General features: G+C 44.0%; 1 protein-coding gene across 1 annotated transcript in view; it reads right to left on the bottom strand.

Annotated features, from left to right (window-relative positions):
• LOC137368795 (ATP-dependent Clp protease ATP-binding subunit clpX-like, mitochondrial) overlaps nt 1–25498 on the bottom strand; it is a 72964-nt gene that overhangs the window by 45938 nt on the left and 1528 nt on the right. Inside the window, exons 4-6 of the mRNA XM_068029001.1 lie at nt 24329–24509; nt 23603–23637; nt 22299–22422 (exon numbers count right to left, since the gene is read on the bottom strand). Coding sequence (XP_067885102.1) covers nt 22299–22422; nt 23603–23637; nt 24329–24509 — 340 coding nt within the window. The remainder of the gene's footprint in view (nt 1–22298; nt 22423–23602; nt 23638–24328; nt 24510–25498) is intronic.

Genomic DNA, 25498 nt, shown 5'->3' on the forward strand with positions numbered 1-25498 from the left:
CAATGTTGGGGGTTTTCTACAGGCCTCCCAACAGCCAGAGGGAGGTAGAGGAGCAGAAATGTAGACAGATTTTGGAAAGATGTAAAGGTCACAGGGTTGTAGTGGTGGGTGATTTTAACTTCCCCGATATTGACTGGGTCTCACTTAGTGCTAGGGGCTTAGATGGGGCAGAATTTGTAAGGAACATCCAGGAGGGCTTCTTGAAACAATATGTAGATAGTCCAACTAGGGATGGGGCCCTACTGGACCTGGTATTGGGGAATGAGCCCGGCCAGGTGGTCGAAGTTTCAGTAGGGGAGCATTTCAGGAACAGTGACCATAATTCCATAAGTTTGAAGGTACTTGTGGATAAGGATAAGAGTAGTCCTCGGGTGAAGGTGCTAAATTGGGGGAAGGCTAATTATAACAATATTAGGCAGGAACTGAAGAATTTAGATTGGGGGCAGCTGTTTGAGGGTAAATCAACATCTGACATGTGGGAGTCTTTCAAATGTCAGTTGATTAGAATCCAGGACCAGCATGTTCCTGTGAGGAAGAAGGATAGGTTTGGCAAGTTTTGGGAACCTTGGTTAACGCGGAATATTGTGAGCCTAGTCAAAAAGAAAAAGGAAGCATTCGTAAGGGCTGGAAGGCTAGGAATAGACGAATCCCTTGAGGAATATAAAGACAGTAGAAAGGAACTTAAGCAAGGAGTCAGGAGGGCTAAAAGGGGTCATGAAAAGTCATTGGCAAACAGGATTAAGGATAATCCCAAGGATTTTTATACATATATAAAGAGCAAGAGGGTAACTAGGGAAAGGGTTGGCCCGCTCAAGGACAGAGATGGGAAACTATGTGTGGAGCCAGAGGAAATGGGCGAGGTACTAAATGAGTACTTTGCATCAGTATTCACCAAAGAGAAGGACTTGGTGGATGATGAGCCTAGGGAAGAGAGTGTAGATATTCTCAGTCATCTCATTATCAAAAAGGAGGTGGTGTTGGGTGTCTTGCAAAGCATTAAGGTAGATAAGTCCCCAGGGCCTGATGGTATCTACCCCAGAATACTAAGGGAGGCAAGGGAAGAAATTGCTGGGGCCTTGACAGAAATCTTTGCATCCTCATTGGCTACAGGTGAGGTCCCAGAGGACTGGAGAATAGCCAATGTTGTTCCTTTGTTTAAGAAGGGCAGCAAGGATAATCCAGGAAATTATAGGCCAGTGAGCCTGACATCAGTGGTAGGGAAATTATTAGAGAGGATTCTTCGGGACAGGATTTACTCCCATTTGGAAACAAACAAACTTATTAGCAAGAGGCAGCATGGTTTTGTGAAGGGGAGGTCATGTCTCACTAATTTGATTGAGTTTTTTGAGGAAGTGACAAAGATGATTGATGAAGGAAGGGCAGTGGATGTTGTCTATATGGACTTCAGTAAAGCCTTTGATAAGGTCCCTCATGGCAGACTGGTACAAAAGGTGAAGTCACACGGGATCAGAGGTGAGCTGGCAAGATGGATACAGAACTGGCTCTGTCGTAGAAGACAGAAGATAGCAGTGGAAGGGTGCTTTTCTGCATGGAGGGATGTGACTAGTGGTGTTCCACAGGGATCAGTGCTGGGAACTTTGCTCTTTGTAGTATATATAAATGAGTTGGAGGAAAATGTAGCTGGTCTGATTAGTAAGTTTGCGGACGATACAAAGGTTGGTGGAGTTGCGGATAGTGATGAGGATTGTCAGAGGATACAGCAGGATATAGATCAGTTGGAGACTTGGGCGGAGAAATGGCAGATGGTGTTTAATCCGGACAAATGTGAGGTAATACATTTTGGAAGATCTAATGCAGGTGGGAATTATACAGTAAATGGCAGAACCCTTAGTAGTATTGACAGGCTGAGATATCTGGGCGTACAGGTCCACAGGTCACTGAAAGTGGCAACGCAGGTGGATAAGGTAGTCAAGAAGGCATACGGCATGCTTGCCTTCATCGGTCGGGGCATCGAGTACAAAAATTGGCAAGTCATGCTGCAGCTCTACAGAACTTTAGTCAGGCCACACTTAGAATATTGCGTGCAATTCTGGTCGCCACACTACCAGATGGACGTGGAGGCTTTGGAGAGGGTATAGAAGAGGTTTACCAGGATGTTGCCTGGTCTGGAGGGCATTAGCTATGAGGAGAGTTTGGATAAACTCGGATTGTTTTCACTGGAACGACGGAGGTGGAGGGGTGACATGATAGAGGTTTACTAAGTTATGAGCGGCATGGACAGAGTGGATAGTCAGAAGCTTTTTCCCAGGGTGGAAGAGTCAGTTACTAGGGGACATAGGTTTAAGGTGAGAGGGGCAAAGTTTAGAGGGGATGTGCGAGGCAAGTTCTTTACACAGAAAGTGGTGAGTGCCTGGAAATTGCTGCCGGGGGAGATGGTGGAAGCAGGTACGATAATGACGTTTAAGAGGCATCTTGACAAATACATGAATAGGATGGGAATAGAGGGATATGGTCCCCGGAAGTGCAGAAGGTTTTAGTTTAGGCAGGCATCAAGATCGGCGCAGGCTTGGAGGGCCGAATGGCCTGTTCCTGTGCTGTACTGTTCTTTGCTCTTTGTTCAAGTAAAGCAGGGGAGGGGCAAGAGATAACAAAGGAGAAGGTGTAGATAGGACAAGGTCACAGAATAGCTGACCAGGAGGTCGTGGAGCAAAGGCAAACAATATGTTAATGGTGTGTTGAAAGACAAAGCATTCGTACAGATAGGGTGTTAACAGCCTGAAAATTGAACAGCCGCAAGTACAAATATGAAAAAAAAGTGGGTAAGCAAACTGAACAAACTAAGATGAAATAAAATCAAATCAAATAAACACAAAAAAATACAAAAAAGGATAAAATAAAATAAACACAAAAAAATACATTAAAAAAAGGAAAAAGAAAAAAATAACTAAAAATAAAAGTAAAATGGGAGGCCCGTCATGCTCTGAAATTATTGAACTCAGTGTTCAGTCCGGTGCCTAATTGGTAAATGAGATGCTGTTCCTCGAGCTTGCGTTGATGTTCACTGGAACACTGCAGCAATCCCAGGACAGAGATATGAGTATGAGAGCAGGGGAAAGTGTTGAAATGGCAAACAACCGGAAGCTCGGGGTCCTGCTTGTGGACTGAGCGGAGGTGTTCCACAAAGCGGTCACCAAGTCTGCGTTTGGTCTCCCCGATGTAGAGGAGACCACATTGTGAGCAGCGAATACAGTATACTACATTGAAAGAAGTACAAGTAAATTGCTGCTTCACCGCAAAGGAGTGTTTGGGGCCTGGGATTGTGAGGAGAGAGGAGGTAAATGGGCAGGTATTACACGGGTGTAATCTTAGTTTGTTCAGTTTGCTTACCCACTGTTTTTTTTTCATGTTTGTACTTGCGGCTGTTCAATTTTCAGGCCGTTAACACCCTATCTGTCCTAATGCTTTGTCTTTCAACACACCATTAACATATTGTTTGCCTTTGCTCCATGACATTCTGGTCAGCTATTCTGTGGCCTTGTCCAATCTACATCTTCTCCTTTGCTATCTCTTGCCCCTCCCCCGCTTTACTTGCTTATAATCTTTTACATTTCTAATATTTGCCAGTTCTGAAGAAGGGTCACTGTCCTGAAACGTTAATTCTGCTTCTCTCTCCACAGGTGCTGCCAGACCTGCTGAGTAGTTCCAGCATTTCTTGTTTTTATTTCAGATAAAAGCGATATTAGAGCAGATGGCCGAGAACTTGGTCAAAAAGATGGGAGATGCAAGTCTAGTTCATTTATCAAAATTGAAAGAATAATGGACCCAAAACTAATCTTTGTGGAACACCACTGCAAACCACCTCCCAGTCTGAAAAACATCCTTCCACCACCACCCTTTGCTTCCTGTCACTGAGCCAATTTTGTATCCATACCACCACTTTTCCCTTAATTCAAGGGGCTTCCATCTTCTTAATAAGCTCCTGTGTGGCAGTTGGTCGTATGCCTTCCAAAGTCCATATATATAGAATCTACTATACTGCCTTGATCAACCTTCCCTGTCACCTCAAGTAATTCAATCAAGTTAGTCAGACACAATTTGCCTTTAGAAACCCATGCTGCCTCTCCTTGATTAACCCATGCCTTTTCAAATGAAAGTTTATTTTGTCCCTGATAATGGTTTCTAATAACTTCTCCACCAAACGATGTTAGGATGACTGGCTGGCAGTTTCCTGGTTTATCCCTCTCCCCTATTTTGAATAGAGGTAAAATAAAATTAGCAACCCTTCACACCTCTGGAACCACTCTTGTGTCCAATGGGGATTGAAAGATTGTGACCAAAGCTTTTGCTGTTGCTATCTTTGTTTCTGTCAGCAACCTAGGATGCATCCAGGTGACTTACCAGCTTTCAGTAATGCTGATCTTGTTAGTATGTCTTCTATATGTATCAGTAGCCTATCCATTACTTTCTTCCCCTCTTTTAGTGTAACCTTCACATCATCTGCTTCCTTTATGAAGACAGATGCAAAGTACTCATTTAATACTTTCGCCACATCCTCTGCTCCTACATGAAAATTTCCCTTTGGGTCCTTAATAGGCCCACCCTCTTCTCTAGCTAACCACTTATACTTTATGGGGGAAAATTTGTTCTTGTAGCACCAATTCATGGGTGCTACGCAGCCTACATTGATTTCCCAGGGGCAGGCAGTACCTCGGGCCACTAACTACGTGGCCTGAGCAGTGTTCGTCAATAATATCTTTGAGGAAACCTACGTGGGCTACACAGGTAGTGGCTGTTGTATGATCGCCATAAAAGTGATGTCCCATTAAGAACTCAGTATGCCAATGAGCTTAGTACCAGAATGTAATCATGTGATGAGAAGCCATAGTCACTCTGCAACTGTTACACTCTAGACAATGGTTCTGTAAATAGTTTGCTCTGTATTATATATACTAGTCACCTAGCTAAGGAATCCCAGGAAGTCACCACCTTCAGAATGCCATTTGGAAGATGCTGTTTCCAGACACTACCCTTCAGCTTATCTGTCAGTCAATATCTGAATCAGCAGCATATGGACAGAATTATTGAAAACTTGCCTGGATGTATGTGCATTGCCGATGAAATTGAGGTAATGAGAAAAACCAAAGAGCATGATTGAAATCTTCACTCAGTGATGGCAGTAGCTCATCACAAAGGGCTCATTTTTAACAGCAAGAAGTACCAGGTGAATGTAAGTCAGATCAATTTCTTTGGCTCCATCTATTCAGGTTGCGGAATCCATCCTGACCCAGGCAAAGTTGAAGATGTAAGGCATATGCCGACTCCACAAGACAAGGAAGATGTACAGAGATGGCTTGGATTTTTCAACTTCTTGGCACCATAGGTTCCAAATTTTTCTCACAAAGCATCATCACTGAGAGAGCTCTTAAAGAAAGACGTACCGTATGTACAGCAGGATATGTTTGAGTCTCTCAAACAAGCATTGTCAGCAGATACCTGTACCCTGTGATCTAAGGAAGAAGACAATCCTGGAAGTCGATGCCTCACGAAAAGGGCGAGGAGTATGCATCCTACAGGATGGCAAACCAATTGCATTCGGATCCAAATGTTTATCCTCAGCACAATCCAATTACTCAAACATTGAGCGTGAAACACATGCCCTGATGTTTGGGATCACAAGGTTCCACACCTACCTGTTTGATAAGCAGTTCACTGTGAAAACCGACCACAAACCACTGGAGATGATCTGACGCAAACCACTGACAAGCGCATCACCTCAACTACAGTGACTCTTAGTGAAAGTACAGGGGTATGACTTCAACATCTGCTACAAACCGGGTACCAGAATGGTCACCTTGGATACGCTGAGCAGATTGCCAAACTCGAACAAGAAAGAAGTTCCACTGGATCTAGACAACATGGACATTGAGGTGGAAGATGTGCTCAAGATCAATTTATTGCATTTTGGTCAGCACAAATGTGATCAACTGCAATCAGAAACAGCCAATGACCCACAACTGAAGGCCCTGTGGAGAGTCGTCATAGAAGGATGACCTGATATGGTAAAAAAGGTGCTAGAAACCCTCAGATGCTTTAGGCCTTATAGAGATGTACTCAGTATCTCGAGAGGCATCACCTTCGAAGGAGAACAAGTAATTGTTCCCAAAGCTCTCTGGCAGGACATCTTATCACAACTTCACCAAGGCCATATTGGCATAGAGTGAATGAGATAACTGGCACGAGACACTGTTTATTGGCCAGAGAACAATAGTGACATCGAAAAGTTAGTGAGGATATGCAAGGCATGCCAGAGCCACCAGCCCAGAACAATGTAAAGAACATCGACACCCTCACGAGATTCCATCAGTCCCTTGGTCCAAAATTGCCACTGATCTATTTGCCATGAATGGAGATGACTTTATCTTAGTCACCGATTATTTCTCCAAATTTCCAAGTGTCAACAGGTAAAAGAGACTTCAAGCGCAGTTGTCGCAGACACGTTGAGTGCCATATTCAGTCTATTCGGTAAATCTGAAGAGATTATTTCTGACAATGCACCACAGTATACGGGCATGCCTTTCTGAGATATGTGTGCCAAATCGGGCGTCAACCATGTGACGTCTTCACCATATTACCCTAGATCGAATGGTCTTGCCGAGCAAATGGTTCGCACAGTTAAATCACTTATCCTGGAGTGCAGGACAGCAAAACAAGATTTTTGTGTTATAATAAAAGCAAAATACTGCAGATGCTGGAAATCTGAAATAAAAACAAGAAATGCTGGAAATACTCAGCAGGTCTGGCAGCATCTGTGGAGAGAGAAGCAGAGTTAACATTTCAGGTCAGTCACCCTTCTTCAGAACACAATGATTTTCGTGTTGCCATGCTACATCTCAGAGCTACAGCTATGGATATGGGATTACTGTCACCAGCAGAAATCATGTTTGGGAGCCAAGTGAGAACGATTCAGCCAAGCCATCATCTGTCCAAATTCTCTGAGATGCAGGAGAAACTGCTTGAAAAGCAAGGGAGAATAAAGATGGTGCATGACTGACATGCAGGGGTGGAACTACCTCAGCTACACATAAGACAAAAGATCAGGGTTATACACACCACAATGAGAACATGGTTACCTGCAGAGGTATCCAAAGTATGCAGGTTACGACATCTAACGAAGCAGTGTTGAGGAGGAACCGAAGCAAATTATGAGAAGTGTGCAATACTCCAAGTGCTCACAGCAGACTTGAAAGAACACACTCCAACGATAAGAGTGTGATGGAACAACAGGACAACAACCAACACATTGACAATATGCCTGAAAACCAAAAACAGCCAAGGGTGAAATCCATATCCCGAAAAGGTTATACCATAACAAGATCTGGAAGAGTTGTCAAACCACCGAAATGATATATGGACTCTCAAGCTTCTGCACTCATAAATGTCACAATCCGTATCCTTATACTTATAGTGATTTTATAATCACTACCCTGTATAACTAATTTTGATATGATCCAATTTTATGTGCTTTTACTTGTAGCATACAATACTTATCTTTGGAAAGAAAGGGGATGTTGTCTGAATGCCTTAACAATGATGTCCCTTTAAGAACTCAGTATGCTAATGAGCTAAGTACCAGGATGTAGTCAATAAAAACAAAAGGGGGGCAATCACTTGGCTGGGAGTGTACTACAGGCCTCCAAACTGTCAGGGAGAGATAGAGGAGCAGATATGCAGGCAAATCGCAGAGAGGTGTAAAAATAATAGGGTAATAATAGTAGGGGATTTCAACTTCCCCAATAGCAACTGGGATAGTCTTAGTGCAAAAGACTTAAAGGGGGCCGAATTCCTAAAGTGCATACAGGAGAGCTCTTTGAGCCAGCACGTAGGAAGTCCTACAAGAGAAGGGGCGGTACTGGACCTAATCCTAGGGAATGAAGCCGGACAAGTGTTATAAGTGTCAGTGGGGGAACATTTCGGGGATAGTGACCCTAACTCTGTAAGATTTAAGGTAGTTATGGAAAAGGACAAAGAAGGATCGGAAATAATGGTACTGAATTGGGGGAAGGCCGATTTCAATATGATAAAACAGGATCTGGCCAAAGTGGACTGGGAGCAGCTACTTGTAGGAAAGTCTACATCAGACCAGAGGCAGGCATTCAAAAAGGAAATAGTGAGAGTTCAGGGCCAACATGTTCCCGTAACGGTGAAGGGTAGGACCAACAAGTCCAGGGAACCCTGGATGTCAAAGGATATAGAGGATTGGATAAGGAAATAAAAGGAGGCTTATGGCAGATTCAGAGCGCTGAAAACAGAGGAGGCCCAACAGGAGTATAGAAATACTTTAAAAAAGTAATTAGGAGAGCGAAGAGGGGACATGAAAAAACACTGGTAGGCAAGATAAAGGAAAATTCCAAGGCGTTTTATAATTACATTAAGGGCAAGAGGATAACTAGGGAAAGAGTAGGGCCCATTAGGGACCAAAGTGGCAATCTGTGTGTGGAGCAGGAGGACATAGGTGAGGTTTTAAATGATTACTTTTCATTGGTGTTCATTATGGAGAAGGACGATGTAGGTGTAGAGATCAGGGAGGAGATTGTGATACACAAGGGAGGAAATATTAGTTGTTTTAGCAGGTTTAAAAGTGGATAAAGCCCCAGGCCTAGATGAGATGTATCCCAGGCTGTTATGTGAGGCAAGGGAGGAGATAACAGAGGCTCTGACACAAATTTTCAAATCCTCTCTGGCCACAGAAGGGGTACCAGAGGATTGGAGGACAGCGAATGTGGTACCATTATTCAAGAAGGGTAGCAGGGATAAACCAAGTAATTATAGGCTGGTGAGTCTAACATCAGTGGTAGGGAAACTATTGGAAAAAATTCTGAGGGACAGGATTAATCTCCGCTTGGAGAGGCAGGGATTAATCAGGAATAATCAGCATGGCTTTGTCAGGGGGAGATCGTGTCTAACAAACGCAATTGAATTTTTCAAGGAGGTGACGAGATATGTAGATGAGGGTAAAACAGTTGATGTAGTCTGCATGGACTTCAGTAAGGCTTTTGATAAGGTCCAGCATGGAGATTGGTTATGAAGGTAACAGCCCATGGGATCCAGGGCAATTTGGCAAAGTGGATCCAAAATTGGCTTAGTGGCAGGAGGCAGAGGGTGATGGTCAAGGGTTGTTTTTGCGATGGAAGCCTGTGACAAGTGGTGTACCGCAGGGATTGGTGCTGGGACCCTTGTTGTTTGTCGTGTACATCAATGATTTAGACGTGAATATAGGAGGTATGATCAGTAAGTTCGCAGATGACACGAAATTGGTGGTGTCATAAATAGTGAGGTGGAAAGCCATAGATTACAGGATGATATAGATGGGCTGGTAAGATGTGCGGATCACTGGCAAATGGAATTTAATCCTGAGAAGTGTGAGGTGATGCATTTAGGGAGGACTAACAAGGCAAGGGAATATACAATGGATGGTAGGACCCTAGGAAGTACAAAGGTCAGAGGGACCTTGGTGTACTTGTTCATAGATCATTGAAGGCAGCAGCACAGGTAGATAAGGTGGTTAGGAAGGCATATGGGATACTTGCCTTTATTAGCCGAGGCATAGAATATAGGATCAGGGAGCTTATGATGCAGCTGTATAAAACACTCGTTAGGCCTCAGTTGGAGTACTGTGTACAGTTCTGGGCACCACACTATAGGAAAGATGTGATTGCACTGGAGAGGGTGCAGATGAAATTCACCAGGATGTTTCCTGGGCTGGAGTATTTCAGCTATGAAGAGAGACTGGATAGGCTAACAAAGAACAGTACAGCACAGGAACAGGCCATTCGGCCCTCCAAGCCTGCGCCAATCTTGATGCCTGCCTAAAGTAAAACCTTCTGCACTTCCGGGGACCATATCCCTCTATTCCCATCCTATTCATGTATTTGTCAAGATGCCTCTTAAACGTCGCTATCATACCTGCTTCCACCACCTCCCCCGGCAGCAAGTTTCAGGCACTCACCACCCTCTGTGTAAAGAACTTGCCTCACACATCCCCTCTAAACTTTGCCCCTCTCACCTTAAACTTATGTCCCCTAGTAACTGACTCTTCCACCCTGGGAAAAAGCTTCTGACTATCCACTCTGTCCATGCCACTCATAACTTTGTAAACCTCTGTCATGCCGCCCCTCCACCTCCGTCGTTCCAGTGAAAACAATCCGAGTTTATCCAACCTCTCCTCATAGCTAATGCCCTCCAGACCAGGCAACATCCTGGTAAACCTCTTCTGTACCCTCTCCAAAGCCTCCACGTCCTTCTGGTAGTGTGGCGACCAGAATTGCACGCATTATTTTAAGTGTGGCCTAACTAAAGTTCTGTACAGTTGCAGCATGACTTGCTAATTTTTATACAGTATGCCCCGACCGATGAAGGCAAGCATGCCATATGCCTTCTTGACTATCTTATCCACCTGCGTTGCCACTTTCAGTGACCTGTGGATCTGTACACCCAGATCTCTCTGCCTGTCAATACTCCTAAGGGTTCTGCCATTTACTGTATACTTCCCACCTGCAGGGTTGCTTTCCTTCGAGCAGAGAAGGCTGAAGGGGGACCTGATTGAGGTATACAAAATTATGAGGGGCATTGATAGGATAGATAGGAAGAAACTTTTTCCCTTAGCAAAGGTGTCAATAACCAGAGGGCATAGATTTAAGGTAATGCGCAGCAGGTTTAGAGGGGATTTGAGGAAAAACTTTTTCACCCAGAAGGTGGTTGGAATCTGGAACACACTGCCTGAAGAGGTGGTAGAGGCAGGAACCCTCACAACATTTAAGAAGTATTTAGATGAGCTCTTGAAACATCATCGCATACAAGGCTACGGGCCAAGTGCTGGATAATGGGATTCGAATAGATAGGTGCTTGTTGGCCGGCACAGACACGATGAGCCGAAGGGCCTGTTTCTGTGTTGTATAACTCTATGACACTATGTGACTAGAAGCCACAGTCACTCTGCAACTATAACATCCTCGACAAAGGTTCTATAAATAGTTTGTTCTGTATTGTATATACTAGTTTAGTTGTTAATAAACCTTCTAGAGATCTTCAACGAACTGGAATCCATGCACCTCATTGTTTAAGATAACACAACGAAACCCATGACAGCAGCTTGTGACTGTCTGCCTCCATGGAATTGGTCTAAGTCTGCATAGTGAAGCAGCACTACTTGAGCAATTTTTTTTTCCAAATATGTTTATGAAATGCTTCCGGGTTGAATTTAAGGTTTCCTGCTAATCTTTTCTTGAAAGGTCTCTTTGCCTCCTGTATTAACTTTTTCAATTCCCTATACTTTCCATAATCTTCCTGGTTATTAGCTAAATCTTGCATCTGCCATTTGTTATAAGCCTCCCTTTTCTGTTTTATTTTAACTTTTATTTGCTTTGTCATTGAGGGCGCCTTAGCTTTGGATAATCTTTGGATAAGGGGAGGCGGTGATGTAGTGGTATTATCACTGGACTAATAACCCAGAAACCCAGGGTATTGATCGGGAGACATGGGTTCGAATGCTACCACAGCAAAAGGTGGAATTTAAATTTAATTAATAAATTAATTAATAAAAATTAATTAAAAGCTAGTCTAATGATGGCCATGAAACCATTGTCGATTGTTGTAAAAACCCATCTGGTTCACTAATGCCCTTTCGGGAAGGAAATCTGCTGTCCTTACCTGGTCTGGCCTACATGTGACTCCAGACCCACAGCAATGTGGTTGACTCTTACATGCCCTCTGAAATGGCCTAGCAAGCCACTCAGTTGTACCTAACCACTACGAAGTCAATAAAAAGGAATGTAACCAGACGGACCACCCGGCATCGACCTCGGCACCAGAAACGACAACGGGAAACCCAGCCCTGTTGACCCTGCAAAGTCCTCCTTACTAACATCTGGGGGTTTGTGCCAAAGTTCAGAGAGCTGTCCCACAGACTAGTCAAGCAACAGCCTGACATAGTCATACTCACGGAATCATACCTTACAGACAATGTTCCAGACACTGCAATCACTATCCCTGGGTATGTCCTGTCCCACCAGCAGGACAGACCCAGCAGAGCTGGCGGGACAGTGGTCAACAGTAGGGAGGGAGTTGCCCTGAGAGTCCTCAACATTGACTCCAGACCCCATGAAGTCTCATGGCATCAGATCAAACATGGGCAAGGTAACCTCCTACTGATTACCACCTACCGCTCTCCCTCAGCTGATGAGTCAGTACTCCTCCATGTTGAACACCACTTGGAGGAAGCACTGAGGGTGGCAATGGCACAAAATGTACTCTGGGTGGGGGACTTCAATGTCCTTCACCAAGCGTGGCTCGGTAGCACCGCTACTGACCGAGCTGGACGAGTCCTAAAGGTAGACTGGGTCTGCGGCAGGTGGTGGGGGAACCACCACGAGGGGAAAACATACTTGACCTTGTCCTCACCAATCTGCCTGCCGCAGATGCATCTGTCCATGACTGCATTGGTATGAGTGACCACCGCACAGTCCTTGCGGAGACGAAGTCCCGCCTTCACATTGAGGATACCGTCCATCGTGTTGTGTGGCACTATCACCATGCTAAATGGGATAGATTTCGAACAGATCTAGCAATGCAAAACTGGGCATCCATGAGGAGCTGCGGGCCATTAGCAGCAGTAGAATTGTACTCAACCACAATCTGTAACCTCATGGCCCGGCATATCCCCCACTCTACCATTACCATCAAGCCAGGAGACCAACCCTGGTTCAATGAAGAGTGCAGGAGGGCATGCTAGAAGCAGCACCAGGCATACCTCAAAATGAGGTGTCAACCTGGTGAAGTTACAACCCAGGACTACTTGCATGCCAAATTGCATAAGCAGCATGCAACAGACAGAGCTAAGCGATCCCATAACCAACGGATCAGATCTAAGCTCTGCAGTCCTGCCACATCCAGCCGTGAATGGTGGTGGACAATTAAACAACTAACTGGAGGAAGTGGCTCCACAATATCTCCATCCTCAATGATGGGGGAGCCCAGCACATCAGTGCGAAATATAAGGCAGAAGCATTTGCAACAATCTTCAGCCAGAAGTGCTAAGTTGATGATCCATCTCGGCCCCCACCTGAAGTCCCCAGCATCACAAATGCAACTCTTCAGCCAATTCGATTCACTCCGCGTGATATCAAGAAACGACTGAAGGCACCGGATACTGCAAAGGCTATGGGTCCTGACAATATTCCGGCAATAGTACTGAAGACCTGTGTGCCAGAACTTGCCGCACCCCTAGCCAAGCTGTTCCAGTACAGCTACAACACTGGCATCTACCCAGCAATGTGGAAAATTGCCCAGGTCTGTCCTGCACACAATAAGCAGAACAAGTCCAACCCGGCCAATTACCGCCCCATCAGTCTACTCTCAATCATCAGCAAAGTGAAGGAAGGTGTCATCAACAGTGCCATCAAGCAGCACTTGCTTAGCAATAACCAGCTCAGTGATACCCAGTTTGGGTTCCGACAGGGCTACTCAACACCTGACCTCATTACAGCCTTGGTTCTAACATGGAGAAAAGAGCTGAACTCAAGAGGTGAGGTGAGAGTGACTGCCCTTGACATCAAGGCAGCATTTGACCGAGGATGGCATCAAGGAGCCCAAGCAAAACTAGAGTCAATGGGAATCAGGGGGAAAATTCTCTGCTGGTTACAGTCATACCTCGCGCAAAGGAAGATGGCTGTGGTTGTTGGAGGTCAATCGTCTAAGCTCCAGGACATCACTGCAGGAGTTCCTCAGGGTAGTGTCCTAGGCCCAACCATCTTCAGCTGCTTCATCAATCACCTTCCTTCTATCATAAGGTCAGAAGTGGGGATGTTCGCTGATGATTGCACAATGTTCAGCACCATTCACGACTCCTCAAATACTGAAGCAGTCCATGTAGAAATGCAGCAAGACCTGGACAATATCCAGGCTTGGGCTTTGAAGTGGCAAGTGACATTCGCACCACACAAGTGCTAGGCAATGACCGTCTCCAACAAGAGAGAATCTAACCACCTCCTCTTGACATTCAATGGCATTACAATTGCTGAATCCCCCACTGTCAACATCCTAGGGGCTACCATTAACCAGAAACTGAACTGGAGTAGCCATATAAATACCGTGGCTACAAGAGAAGGTCAGAGGCTAGGAATCCTGTGGCGAGTAACTCATCTCCTGACTCCCCAAAGCCTGTCCACATCTACAAGGCACAAGTCAGGAGTGTGATGGAATACTCTTCACTTGCCTGGATGGGTGCAGCTCCAACAACACTCAATAAGCTCGACACCATCCAGGACAAAGCAGCCCGCTTGATTGGCACACCATCCACAAACATTCACTCCCTCCAACACCGACCCACAGTGGCAGCCGTGTGTACCATCTACAAGATGCACTGCAGCAACACACCAAGGCTCCTTAAACAGCACCTTCCAAACCCGCGACCTCTACCACCTCGAAGGACAAGAGCAGCAGATGCATGGGAACATCACCACCTGCAAGTTCCCATTCAAGTCACACACCATCCTGACTTGGAACTATATCGCCGTTCCTTCACTGTCGCTGGGTCAAAATCCTGGAACTCCCTTCCTAACAGCACTGTGGGTGTACCTACCTCACATGGACTGCAGCGGTTCAAGAAGGCAGCTCACCACCACCTTCTCAAGGGGCAATTAGGGATGGGCAATAATTGCTGGCATAGCCAGTGACGCCCACATCCCATGAATGAATTAAAAAAAACTCTACTTGTTCCCTTCTAAGGAATATGTCTAATTTGTAACTGAATGCCTCCATTGCTCTACTACAGCTTTACCCTGTAATCGCCTTTTCAAATCTACCTCTGCTTGGTCCCTTCTTAAATCACTGAAATTTGCTGTTCCCTAGTTGAGCATTTTTATCTTCAATATTTTCTGGTCTCTTTCCATAATTCTTCTGAACTGAATTATGTTCTTCTCCTGTAACACACTCCACTTGACCTGCTTTATTTCCAAGAACCAGATCCAACACTACTTCCTTGAGTTCTGATGAAAGGTCACAGACCTGAAACATTAACTATGTTTCTCTCTCCACACATGCTGCCTGACCTGCTGAGTGTTTCCAGCACCTTCTATTTTTATTTCAGATTTCCAGCATCTGCAGTATTTTGCTTTTATGTTTCTGCTGCCTTCTTTGTTAGACTGGAGACATATTAATTGAGAAAGTCCTCCTGTATATATATCAGAAATTCTTCTCCTTCCCTATCCTTTGCACTATGTTTTTTCTCCATATATAGTCTGTTTTAGGATAATTGAAGTCTATTTTTGTTACACGCCATTGAAATTTGCCAATAAAGTCACTCCCAGCAACGTAACAGCTCCCCCTTTGTTCCTGAACTCAAGCCAAATAGACTCAGTCCTAAAACCATCAAGTAGATCTTTTCTATTTAAAATTGTAACATCATCCTTCACCAATACCGCCAATCCGCGTCTTCTTTTTCACTCTGTATCATTCCTGAGTACTTGGTAACCAGGAATATTAAGAATCCATTCCTAGTCTTGTTTGAGCCATGGCTCTGTTAATGCAACCACATCATAACCCCATGTAACAATATGTGCCTGCAACTCAACAACCTTATTAAGTTTTTTAAGTCTTTCATGGGATGTGGGTGTTGCTTGCAAGGCCAGCATTTGTTGCCCATCCCTAATTGCCCTTGACAACTGAGTGGCTTGCTTGGCCAGGCCAGACCAGGTATGGACATCAGATTTCCTTCCCTAAGACCAGATGGGGTTTTGTTTTTTGGGGTTTTGGGGTTTTGTTTTACAAAAATCGATTATAGTTTCATGGCACCATTACTGAGACTAGCTTTTAATTCCAGAATCAATCAAATTTAAATTCCACCAGCTGCCATGGTAGGATTTGAACCCGTGTCCCCAGGGCACTAGCCTGGGCCTCTGGATTACTAGTGCAGTGACATTACCACTACACCACTGTCTCCGTAGGTTCACTACAGACATCAACGTACATACAATTAATACCACCTTCATCACTTTTGCTATTTACTTCAATCTAGTCCCAGCACTTTTTGAAATATTTCTAATTTTATTGTTGTTTACATCGCTCTATCCTCTGATTTCATTTCTGCACTTTTCCGCTATTTTCCCCTCCCCTGCTAAAATAGTGTAACCCCTCTCCAACAATACTAGTTAACCTTTGAGCAAAAAATTGGTCCTGGCTCTGTTCAGGTGCAACCCATCCATCCTGTACAGGTGCCCCTTTGCCCTTTGGTGGGACAGAAGGAAAGGGAATGAACAAGAAATCAACGTCAGAACAATGGAGAATTCCACAGAGTGGTTGGTGTCTGGAAGCATTGGTGGAGTTGCATTATGGAAGCACTGGGGAAGGATGGCTTATAGTGAGAAGCACTTGGGAGAACTAGGATCTTAGATATCTCAACGGGCTGAAGTTTTGATTGAACTAACATGGTTTGGATTGAAGGGCTTTGGTGGCTGGTTTGGGAGCTCTCAAGGAAGCTTCGGCACACTGCAGGATTGAGGTTTAGAGATGTTTTCTGAGTGGTTTATTTTCATATACTTATTATTATATTGGTCCAGATTTTGCTGGAGTGTGGCACTTGTGATATGCTTGTTCATGCATGTTTAGGTTTTAAAATTTTTGCCCATAAAGTTGTTGAAAGTGTGAACTGATAATGGCATGGTAAGGGAAACAGGACACCTGGGACCTTGATGAACAAATCAACAAACAGTCTACCTCCTTAACAAAAGCGATTAAAGGATTGAGAAATAAACTGCAGAAAGACCGAGAAGAAGGGTGAATTAGGGTTGAATTTAGTCATGCCGGCAGGGCTCCTGGCACTGGTCTGAGAAGGTGAGAGGAACCCTCCCTCAGCCTTTCAATTCAGTACAAATCAGTACAATTCAACAGCACTCAGGCACTTAAGTGCCCAGCACTGGGATTCCCGTCCCTTTAATGCCCGGTAGCTCAGTAGTATCGGCAGCGTCACTGGGAGTGGTGGCCACTGCCGGTAGTACAGGAGGCCTGGGACCAGGCCCAGTGCTGAAGCCCAGGACCAGAGGTAAGTGAGGCAGGGTCACCAGGTCCAGTCCAGGAGGCTCTTGCGATGGGGGTGGGGGGTGACAATGAGAGCAGGAGAGGGATGTTACCCGAGGTGCGGCCTTTTATGCCGGGACCCTCTGTGGGCCACAGATTGCTCATAGAGGGAGCCCCCACTGTCCCCGCCCGCTCCCCACCCCCTCCCAAAGCCCGCAGAGAGGGCACCTTGTTTTACCGAGCAACCTCCCTGCATGGCAGTGGCCCCCACTGGTTAAATTCCATGGGTGGTGGTAAGAGGCCCCTAAGTGGCTGTTGATTGGCCACGTAAGGGCCTCAATTGGCTTCTGGGCAGCAAGGCCGTCTTCAGCTTTCCCGGGCCCCACTTTATCGTGGTGAGACAGAAAGGTGACGGGCCCTCCACCCCACCTTCTGTTGCAATTATATGGGCCCTCCCCACCTCCTGGCTCATCTCAAGGGGGCCCATTAAATTCTGCCCTTACAGTGGATTAACATAATGTCAAATCAGGTAGAGAAAGAGAAATAAAGATAGGGAAAGAAAGATTGGATTAAGAGAGAGAGAGAAAGAGAAGAGATAGAAAGGAAAAGTAAAGAAAGAATATTAAATTAAAAATTTTACATTTTTAAAATCTCAAACAACAATTAACAGCTTGAAAGAATGAGATTCCATACTTTTAATTGTTCACTTTCTGGGCAAGTGAGGTTAATGGGCAGTCATTAACAATTATCATATCATTAACAGGGTTCTTACACTTCCTAGACTTAGATTTTTGTGATGAGCTTAATCAGCAATTAATGTGAAAATGCAACAACTTCATGTAAATCACAGGGAGGTTAAGGAAGAGTTGCCATATTCACAAAGCTAATAGTGGAGCAGCAAGTTGGCCAGCAATTTGTGGCAGTTTGTAATTTACGGGGGTATCGCTTCCTCCTTATAAGCTGTTGACTGATTTGTGCATTAATAGTGGCATGCACTGTTCAGATGCCATTACTTTTTCAGCAAAATCTGGGCCCTTGTGTCTGTTGTCTTCCATTACACTTGACCCCGAGTTGAAATTCTAATCCCATTATGTCTCCATCACAAAGATCACCTACTTTCAACTCTGTGACATAGCCTATCTGTCTTTGCCTCAGCCAATCTGCTCCCAAAACACTCAGCCATGCCTTTATCACTTACAGACTTGACTATTCTTGTGCTGTCCTCACCGGCTTCGCAACCTCCTGTCTCCGTACACCATCTTATCTAAAACTCTGCTGCTTGTACCCTAATCTGCACCAATTCTCACTCACCCATCACTCCTGTGCTCACTGACCTACGTTGCTTCCGAATCCCATAATGTCTCCAAATTAAAATTTTGATTCTCATGTTCAAATCCCTTCATGGCCTTACTCTTTCTCCTTACCCAGGAGAAATTATCATGGGGAAACGAGGAAATGGCAGAGATGGTGAAGAAATATTTTGTGGCTGCTTTCACAGTAGAAGACACAAATTACATATCAGAAATAGAGGGTAACCATGGGGCTATTAAGAGTGAGGAACCTAACATAATTACTATCATCAGAGAAGAAGTATTGGAGAAACTTAAGGGACTAAAAGCCAACAAATCTCCAGGCCCTGATGACCTACATCCTAGGGTTCTAAAAGAGGTAGCTGCAGAGATAGTGGATACACTGGTTATGATTTTCCAGAATTCTCCAGGTTCTAGAATGGTCCCAGCGGATTGGAAGTTAGCAAATGTAACACAGCTATTTAAGAAAGGAGGGAAAGAGAAAACAGGGAACAACAGGCCTATTAGCCTGACATCAGACATCGGGAAATTGCTGAAATTTACTGTTAAGGAAGCCTTACACAATGTGCTTAGAAAATCATAGTATGATCAGTCAAAGTCAACATGGTTTTCGGACAGCACCTGAACAGTGCATGCCACTATTCCTTTTATGAAAAGGAAATCGTGTTTAACAAATTTATTAGAGTTTTTTTGAGGATGTAACTAGTAGGGTAGATAAAGGGGAAACAGTAGATGTCGCATTCCTGGCCTTCCACTAGGCATTCGATAAGGTGCCATACAAAAGGCTGACATACAAGATAAGTGTGCATGGAGTTGGGGGTAACATATTAGCATTGATAGGGGATTGGTTAATGGATAGGAAGCAGACAGTAGGGATAAATGGGGCATTTTCAAGCTGGCAGGCTGTGACTAGTGGAGTGCCACAAGGATCAGTACTGGGGCCTCAGCAATTTACAATCAATAGTCATGACTTGGATAAAGAGATCAAGAGTAATATATTTACGTTTGCTGATGATACAAAGCTAGGTGGGAATGCAAGCTGTGAAGAGACCACAAAGAGGCTGCAAAGAGTTATAGGCAGGTTAAGTGAATGGGCAACAAGGTGGCAATTGGAGTATAATGTGGGGAAGTGTGGTTTATTCACTTTGGTAGGAAGGACAGAATATTTTTTAAAAGGTGTGAAACTTCAAAATATGGATGTTCAGAGAGACTTGGGTGTACTCTTACAAGGAACACAGAAAGTCAGCATGCAGGTACAGCAAGCAATTAGGAAGGCAAATGGCATGTTGGACTTTATTCCAAGAGGTTTGGAGTACAAGAATAAGGAAGTTTTGCTGCAATTGTATAGGGCTTTGATGAGACCACATCTGGAGTACTGTGTGCAGTTTTGGTCTCCAAAATTAAAGAAGAATATACTTGCATTGAAGTGGTACATTCCTGGAATGAGATGGTTGTCCGATAATAAGACGCTGAGTAAATTGGGCCTATCGAAGAATGAGAAGTAGTCTCATTGAAACATACAAGATTCTGAAGGGACTTGACAGGGTAGACACTGAGAGATTGTGTTTCCTGGCTGGGGAATCTAGAACGTGGGGACACAGTCTCAGGATAAGAATTCGATCATTTAGGACTGAAATGAGGAGAAATTTCTTGTGAATCAATGGAATTGTCTACCCCAGAGGGTTGTGGATGCTCCATCATTGTGTATATTCAAGGCTGAGACAGACAGAATTTTCATCTCAGGAAATCGAGAGATATGGGGAGCATGCAGGAAAGTGAAGTTGAGGTTAGAAGATCAGCCATGATCATATTGAAAGGTGGAGCAGGCTCAATGGGCCATATGGTCGACTTCTGCTCCTATTGCTTATGTTCTTATATCCTCCTAATTTCATTAACATTATACAACCCTCTGAAAACACAGCATTCCTCCAACACCCTCTTTATCCCACCAGAGGTAACTGTATCTTCAGCTGTTTAGGCCCTAAGCTCTGGAATTCCCTCCTTGGACCTCTCTATCTCTCCTCCTTTAAGGCCCTCGTTAAAACCTACCTCTTTGACCAAGTGTTTAGCCACCCCTCCTAAGACCTGCTTCTTTGGCTCTGTGTCAATTCTTTTCTTATTACACTGCTGGGAAGCACCTTAGAATTTTCCGATGTTAAAGGTGCCATATAATTTATTTTTCTTTCATGAGCGTCGCTGGCAATGTTGCCATCCCTAATTGCCCTTGAGTGGCTTGCTAGGCCATTTCAGAGGGCAGCTAAGATTCAACCACATTGCTGTGGGTCTGGAGTTATATGTAGGCCAGACCAGGTAAGGTATTTAAATTTTTTTTTAAAAATTAGTTCTAGCATTTTTGCTTTTTATTTCAGATCTTCATTTGCACTTATTCTCTGTTATTTTCTTAACTGATTTTTCCTAACATGATTCATGGACAAAAATTCTTGCTGTAACTGTCTCTCTGCTTCTCTCCTATTTTCCAATTATTTATTTTACTTCTTTTATCCCTCATTTTTTCTTCTATATATTAATTCAATGAATCTGCAAATGGGTTGTTTGTAAACGTGTTTACAAAATTATTAAAACTAACACACAGAAGAAACATTTCATTGCATCTGTTTTCCACTCTTCAGTACAGCACTCACATGTTCCATTGTTGCTAAATTCATCTCCCCATTTTGTTTCTAATTTTATCTCTTTCTCTCCCTCTTTCTGCAGATCTCTCCTTCCCTATGTCGCTACCCACTTCTGCATTTCTCTAACTTCTATTTATTTCTTGTACCTGTTCTGTTACTGTTTTACTAAATTTATATCATGTACCCTTTTTAAGAAGTGAGGACATACTGCTAGATGGCAGTAATAATAATTGGTCGCAAATAGGTACCAGGGCCAGGAAAGGAGAGGTCAGGGCTGGGTAGGGAGAAGCAGAGGAACTGAGCAGAGGGACAAGCAGAGGGGCCAAAGATGGGCAGAGGAGCTAAGAATGGGCAGAAGGGAGTGGAGGTGGGTAACAGGGACTGGGAATGGGCAGAGAAGCTGAGAATGGGCAGAGGGATAAAGGATGACAGAGGAACGGGCAGAGAGGACGTGGATGCGTTAAAGCCAATGAAGTATTTTTGAAGTCACTGTTGTGATGTACAAAATGTAGCAGCCCATTTGCGCATGACAAGCTTGCACAAACAGCAATAAAATAAATGAACAGATCTGTTTTTTAGGCATTGGTTGAGGGATAAAGATTGGCCAGCACAATGAAAGAATGCCCCTGCTGCTCTTCAAATAATGCCATGGGATCTTTTATATCCAACTGACAGCCTATTGCAACCTTTACATATTTTAGCAACACTTTGAAGTAATAAAAACAGAAAATGCAGGAATCATTCAGAAGTAATAAACCTGATACAAACATCAGAATAGCATTATATCTATAACAGTAGATGAATCTTCAGTGTCATGAATGAAGATAGTGTCATGATGTGTGAACTAAAATCATTTAAAAAAAATCACAGTCCTAGAAGATGCAACTAATATAAAATTATTCACAGCGATGTGCAATACTTCTAATTAATCATTACTGAGAAAGTAAAATTCAAATTAGATTAGTTTGGCTGAAAAAGTTATTGGCCTAGAAATTGGATCATGCTCAAATAAAGGCATGATCCTGGTACACAAAACTTTGCACGTGCCAAGTGAGGCCATCAGCAGAACCATGTCAAATTAGTCCACTGGCCTCACTAGAGTGCATGCTGCAGACCAATTTCGCAAATGCACATCCAGTGTGAAATGAGCATGCGCACGCCACCTGCCATGTTGGACCCTTAGGCACTTGTTTTACACCTGTAAAATTACCCTTATTTTTACAAGATCCTGTACAATGTTAACAGTAATATATATGGTGAAGACTCATTGCTGCAGTACTGATATCACAGTAGGCCTAATCATGCAAACTACTAAACCTAGACTTACAAGTAATTGCTTCCATATGCATACTTTGACTTCCACACTTTGGACAGCATAATTGATCATGTATTTTCCCAAAGGACTTTTTTAGCTGTTGATATGTTATCTTCATTCCATTTTTATCATTAGCCTGTTAAAATATATTGAAAACACAAATTAATTCCAGCTTTAACTCAGGGCACGAATGCAAGCGGGGGCAAGGTAGACAAGCAGCTCCGGTAATTTTAACTCCAGCATCTCATTTCTATTTGACTAATGATCTGCCCTCCTGATCGTGCTGGGAATTGACCAATCCCACATGACGCACACAATCTCTGGCACGTCATCCAAGGCCTATTTAAAGTGGGAGTGCATCTTTTAAAAGGAGATTGCAATCCCCGCTTTCATTTTTACTGGAAGAATGCTTCAAAATATTTTGGCAGAACAGATAAGTAGAAGGGCCTGGTCAGAGGTAACTGACACTATCAGTGCAACCAGAATTAGTCCCAGGAACTGGCTTCAGTGCACAGAGATGTTCGACGACTTCACAAGAGCAACAAGGGTGGGTGCAGCTTTTTATGTCGCCAGCTGTCCTGACAGCACTGGACAACACTGTTTTTATTAAGGGTGGGCTATATAGTGAGCTAGTGGTGTCAGCACTATGGGGCAACAGCAGCTACTGTAACAGGAACAGCCCAGGATAGATGTCACTGGAAAACGAGAACCTCTCCCAGTTCTGCGAAGGACAACAGAGATGAGAACTTCAAAGACCCAGCCATGAGAAAAAAAAAGGTATTGGAAGGCTTGCCAAGGAGTTTCATCACTGTGACTCAGAGTATGCAGGAGTCCTCATTCACCTTCTGTAATGTCAACATACCTGGCACCACCACTCTGTAGTCTACCCTGGATAGTGTGGTCACCTATAGGGTTGCTGTGGCTGAGTCCTCACAGTAGGAGTCTAACACACAGAGGAAAATATGGCCTCAGTATTTTGAAGCCACAACTTTCTATAAATTGACGCCAAAATTCCATTTGGTAAGTTGCACCATTGTTGCATTGATGGAAATGGGGTGTGTCTGCTGATGGTCTGGAAAGGTACTTACAAAAATATTTTGTGGGTGAGCTCCTTTGCATATCCATTGGAGTAGAAATTGGTGTAAACCTCTGTAAAACAGGAATAATATGCTGGGAGACATGGAATTTGGATAAAATCCTGCTGAAGACTGCATCAGCAGTGGGGTGGGGGCGGGGGGGGAGGTGGTGGAACAGCAGATAGATAAGAAATAGTGCTTGGATCAGTGAGTTGACTGTCAGCAACTTTGACTGAATACCTCATAACTGTTGCTGTGCCACTTTATAGGAATGCCTAATATAGAAGAAGGACAAGGGCATGACACAGACACAGAGAGGAAAATGTCACAATTCCACGGAGTCAGATTTGTAAACCCTTCTGAATGAATTAGAACACAAGAAAGACCAAGTGCTGGATTTCCATGGCAGAAAACCTGTCAAAATGCCATGTGGGGGAAGGTGGCCCGAGTATGGAGTGCCAATTCTTCCACTTTGGGGCTGCAGACTAGTGCAAGAAAATGTTCAAGGACCTGGCCAGGGTGGGCAAGGTAACATACCAGGCACTCTCACTTTTATTCCATGCACCATAGGTACCAAGACATTCTTCAATCTCTAAAAGTAACAGCCGTAGAAGTAACTCTTCATAATGCACTCTGATTAAAGGGGCCGATAACTCAGGGCCTTACACCATAGCCACCTATCTCCTTAATAGCAATTACTTGCATCCACAAACCTAAATTCCTTCCTCCACTTTAACTAGCCAATACCCCAACTAGCTCTCTCTTCACCTCTCCCATACTGCTTGGCACACACTCCTCAAATTGATAACCTTACCCTCAGGAGGGAGAGGGGGTAACATTGAGTGGGATGCATCCTCCGAAATCCTGCCTAACTCTCCCTTGCTTTATCCAGTGCTGCTGCTTCTATTCCTCCATGGTAATGGCCTACAGGCAGGAAGTGGCATCAAAATCTCCCAATCGTCTTACAATCTCGGACAGTCAGGAGCACGTCCCGGTCAGTGAAGGAAGAATGTCCAAATAATTGCTGCAAAAAGTTGTTCTCTGCTGCAGAAGTTGCTATTGCAACCAAACTCTTCAGGCTCACAAATTCCTCACTTCTGACTACTTCAGCTGACCCTGGCAACATCTGTACCTTATAATTCTCATCCTAAATTACCCAAGTGCTTTGTGAGAGTAAATGCAGGAAAGCTGTAGTGCCACTGGACCTCATTGTTATGTATCTAAATTAACTAACTCAAAATTTAATGGGAAGCTCACAATAAGGGTCATAGAGCACAAAGGAATTCAGAGGCATTGATTTGGCACGGAGAACTGGAAAGATAGCTTCTGACACATTTTGTTGCCAAAGTTATTTGCTCTGATTATATGCCAAAATTATGCTGAAAGGTGTGTGGAATTTTTAGGCAATTGGAAATTCACAAATATAACTTTTTTCCAAATTAGATCAAAATAAGCACTGGCTGAAATAAGGACATGCTATTATTATAGAAAATGCTGATGATAAGAGGGAAAAAAGACAAAGAACATTAGTGATTGAAGTAGAGATCACATCAACATTTAAGAAGAGATAGTAAGACAGTTGAAGGAAATGGGGATTGGGATAAAGGGACATGGGCACAGGGCGACAGTTACGATTACTGCTCATGTGGAGGTTAACCATCAACTCAGGCTGCTTGGGACATATGGTAATTTCTATTTAATGGTACAAAGAACAAAGAACAGTACAGCACAGGAACAGGCCATTCGGCCCTCCAAGCCTGCGCCGATCTTGATGCCTGCCTAAACTAAAACCTTCTGCACTTCCGGGGACCATATCCCTCTATTCCCATCCTATTCATGTATTTGTCAAGATGCCTCTTAAATGTCGCTATCGTACCTGCTTCCATCACCTCCCCTGGCAGCAAGTTCCAGGTACTCACCACCCTCTGTGTAAAGAACTTGCCTCACACATCCCCTCTAAACTTTGCCCCTCTCACCTTAAACCTATGTCCCCTAATAACTGACTTCCACCCTGGGAAAAAGCTTCTGACTCTCCACTCTGTCCATGCCACTCATAACTTTGTAAACCTCTATCAAGTCACCCCTCCATCTCCGTCGTTCCAGTGAAAACAATCCGAGTTTATCCAACCTCTCCTC

This window comes from Heterodontus francisci, chromosome 4 (assembly GCF_036365525.1).
Source record: "Heterodontus francisci isolate sHetFra1 chromosome 4, sHetFra1.hap1, whole genome shotgun sequence".
Lineage (NCBI taxonomy): Eukaryota > Metazoa > Chordata > Chondrichthyes > Heterodontiformes > Heterodontidae > Heterodontus > Heterodontus francisci.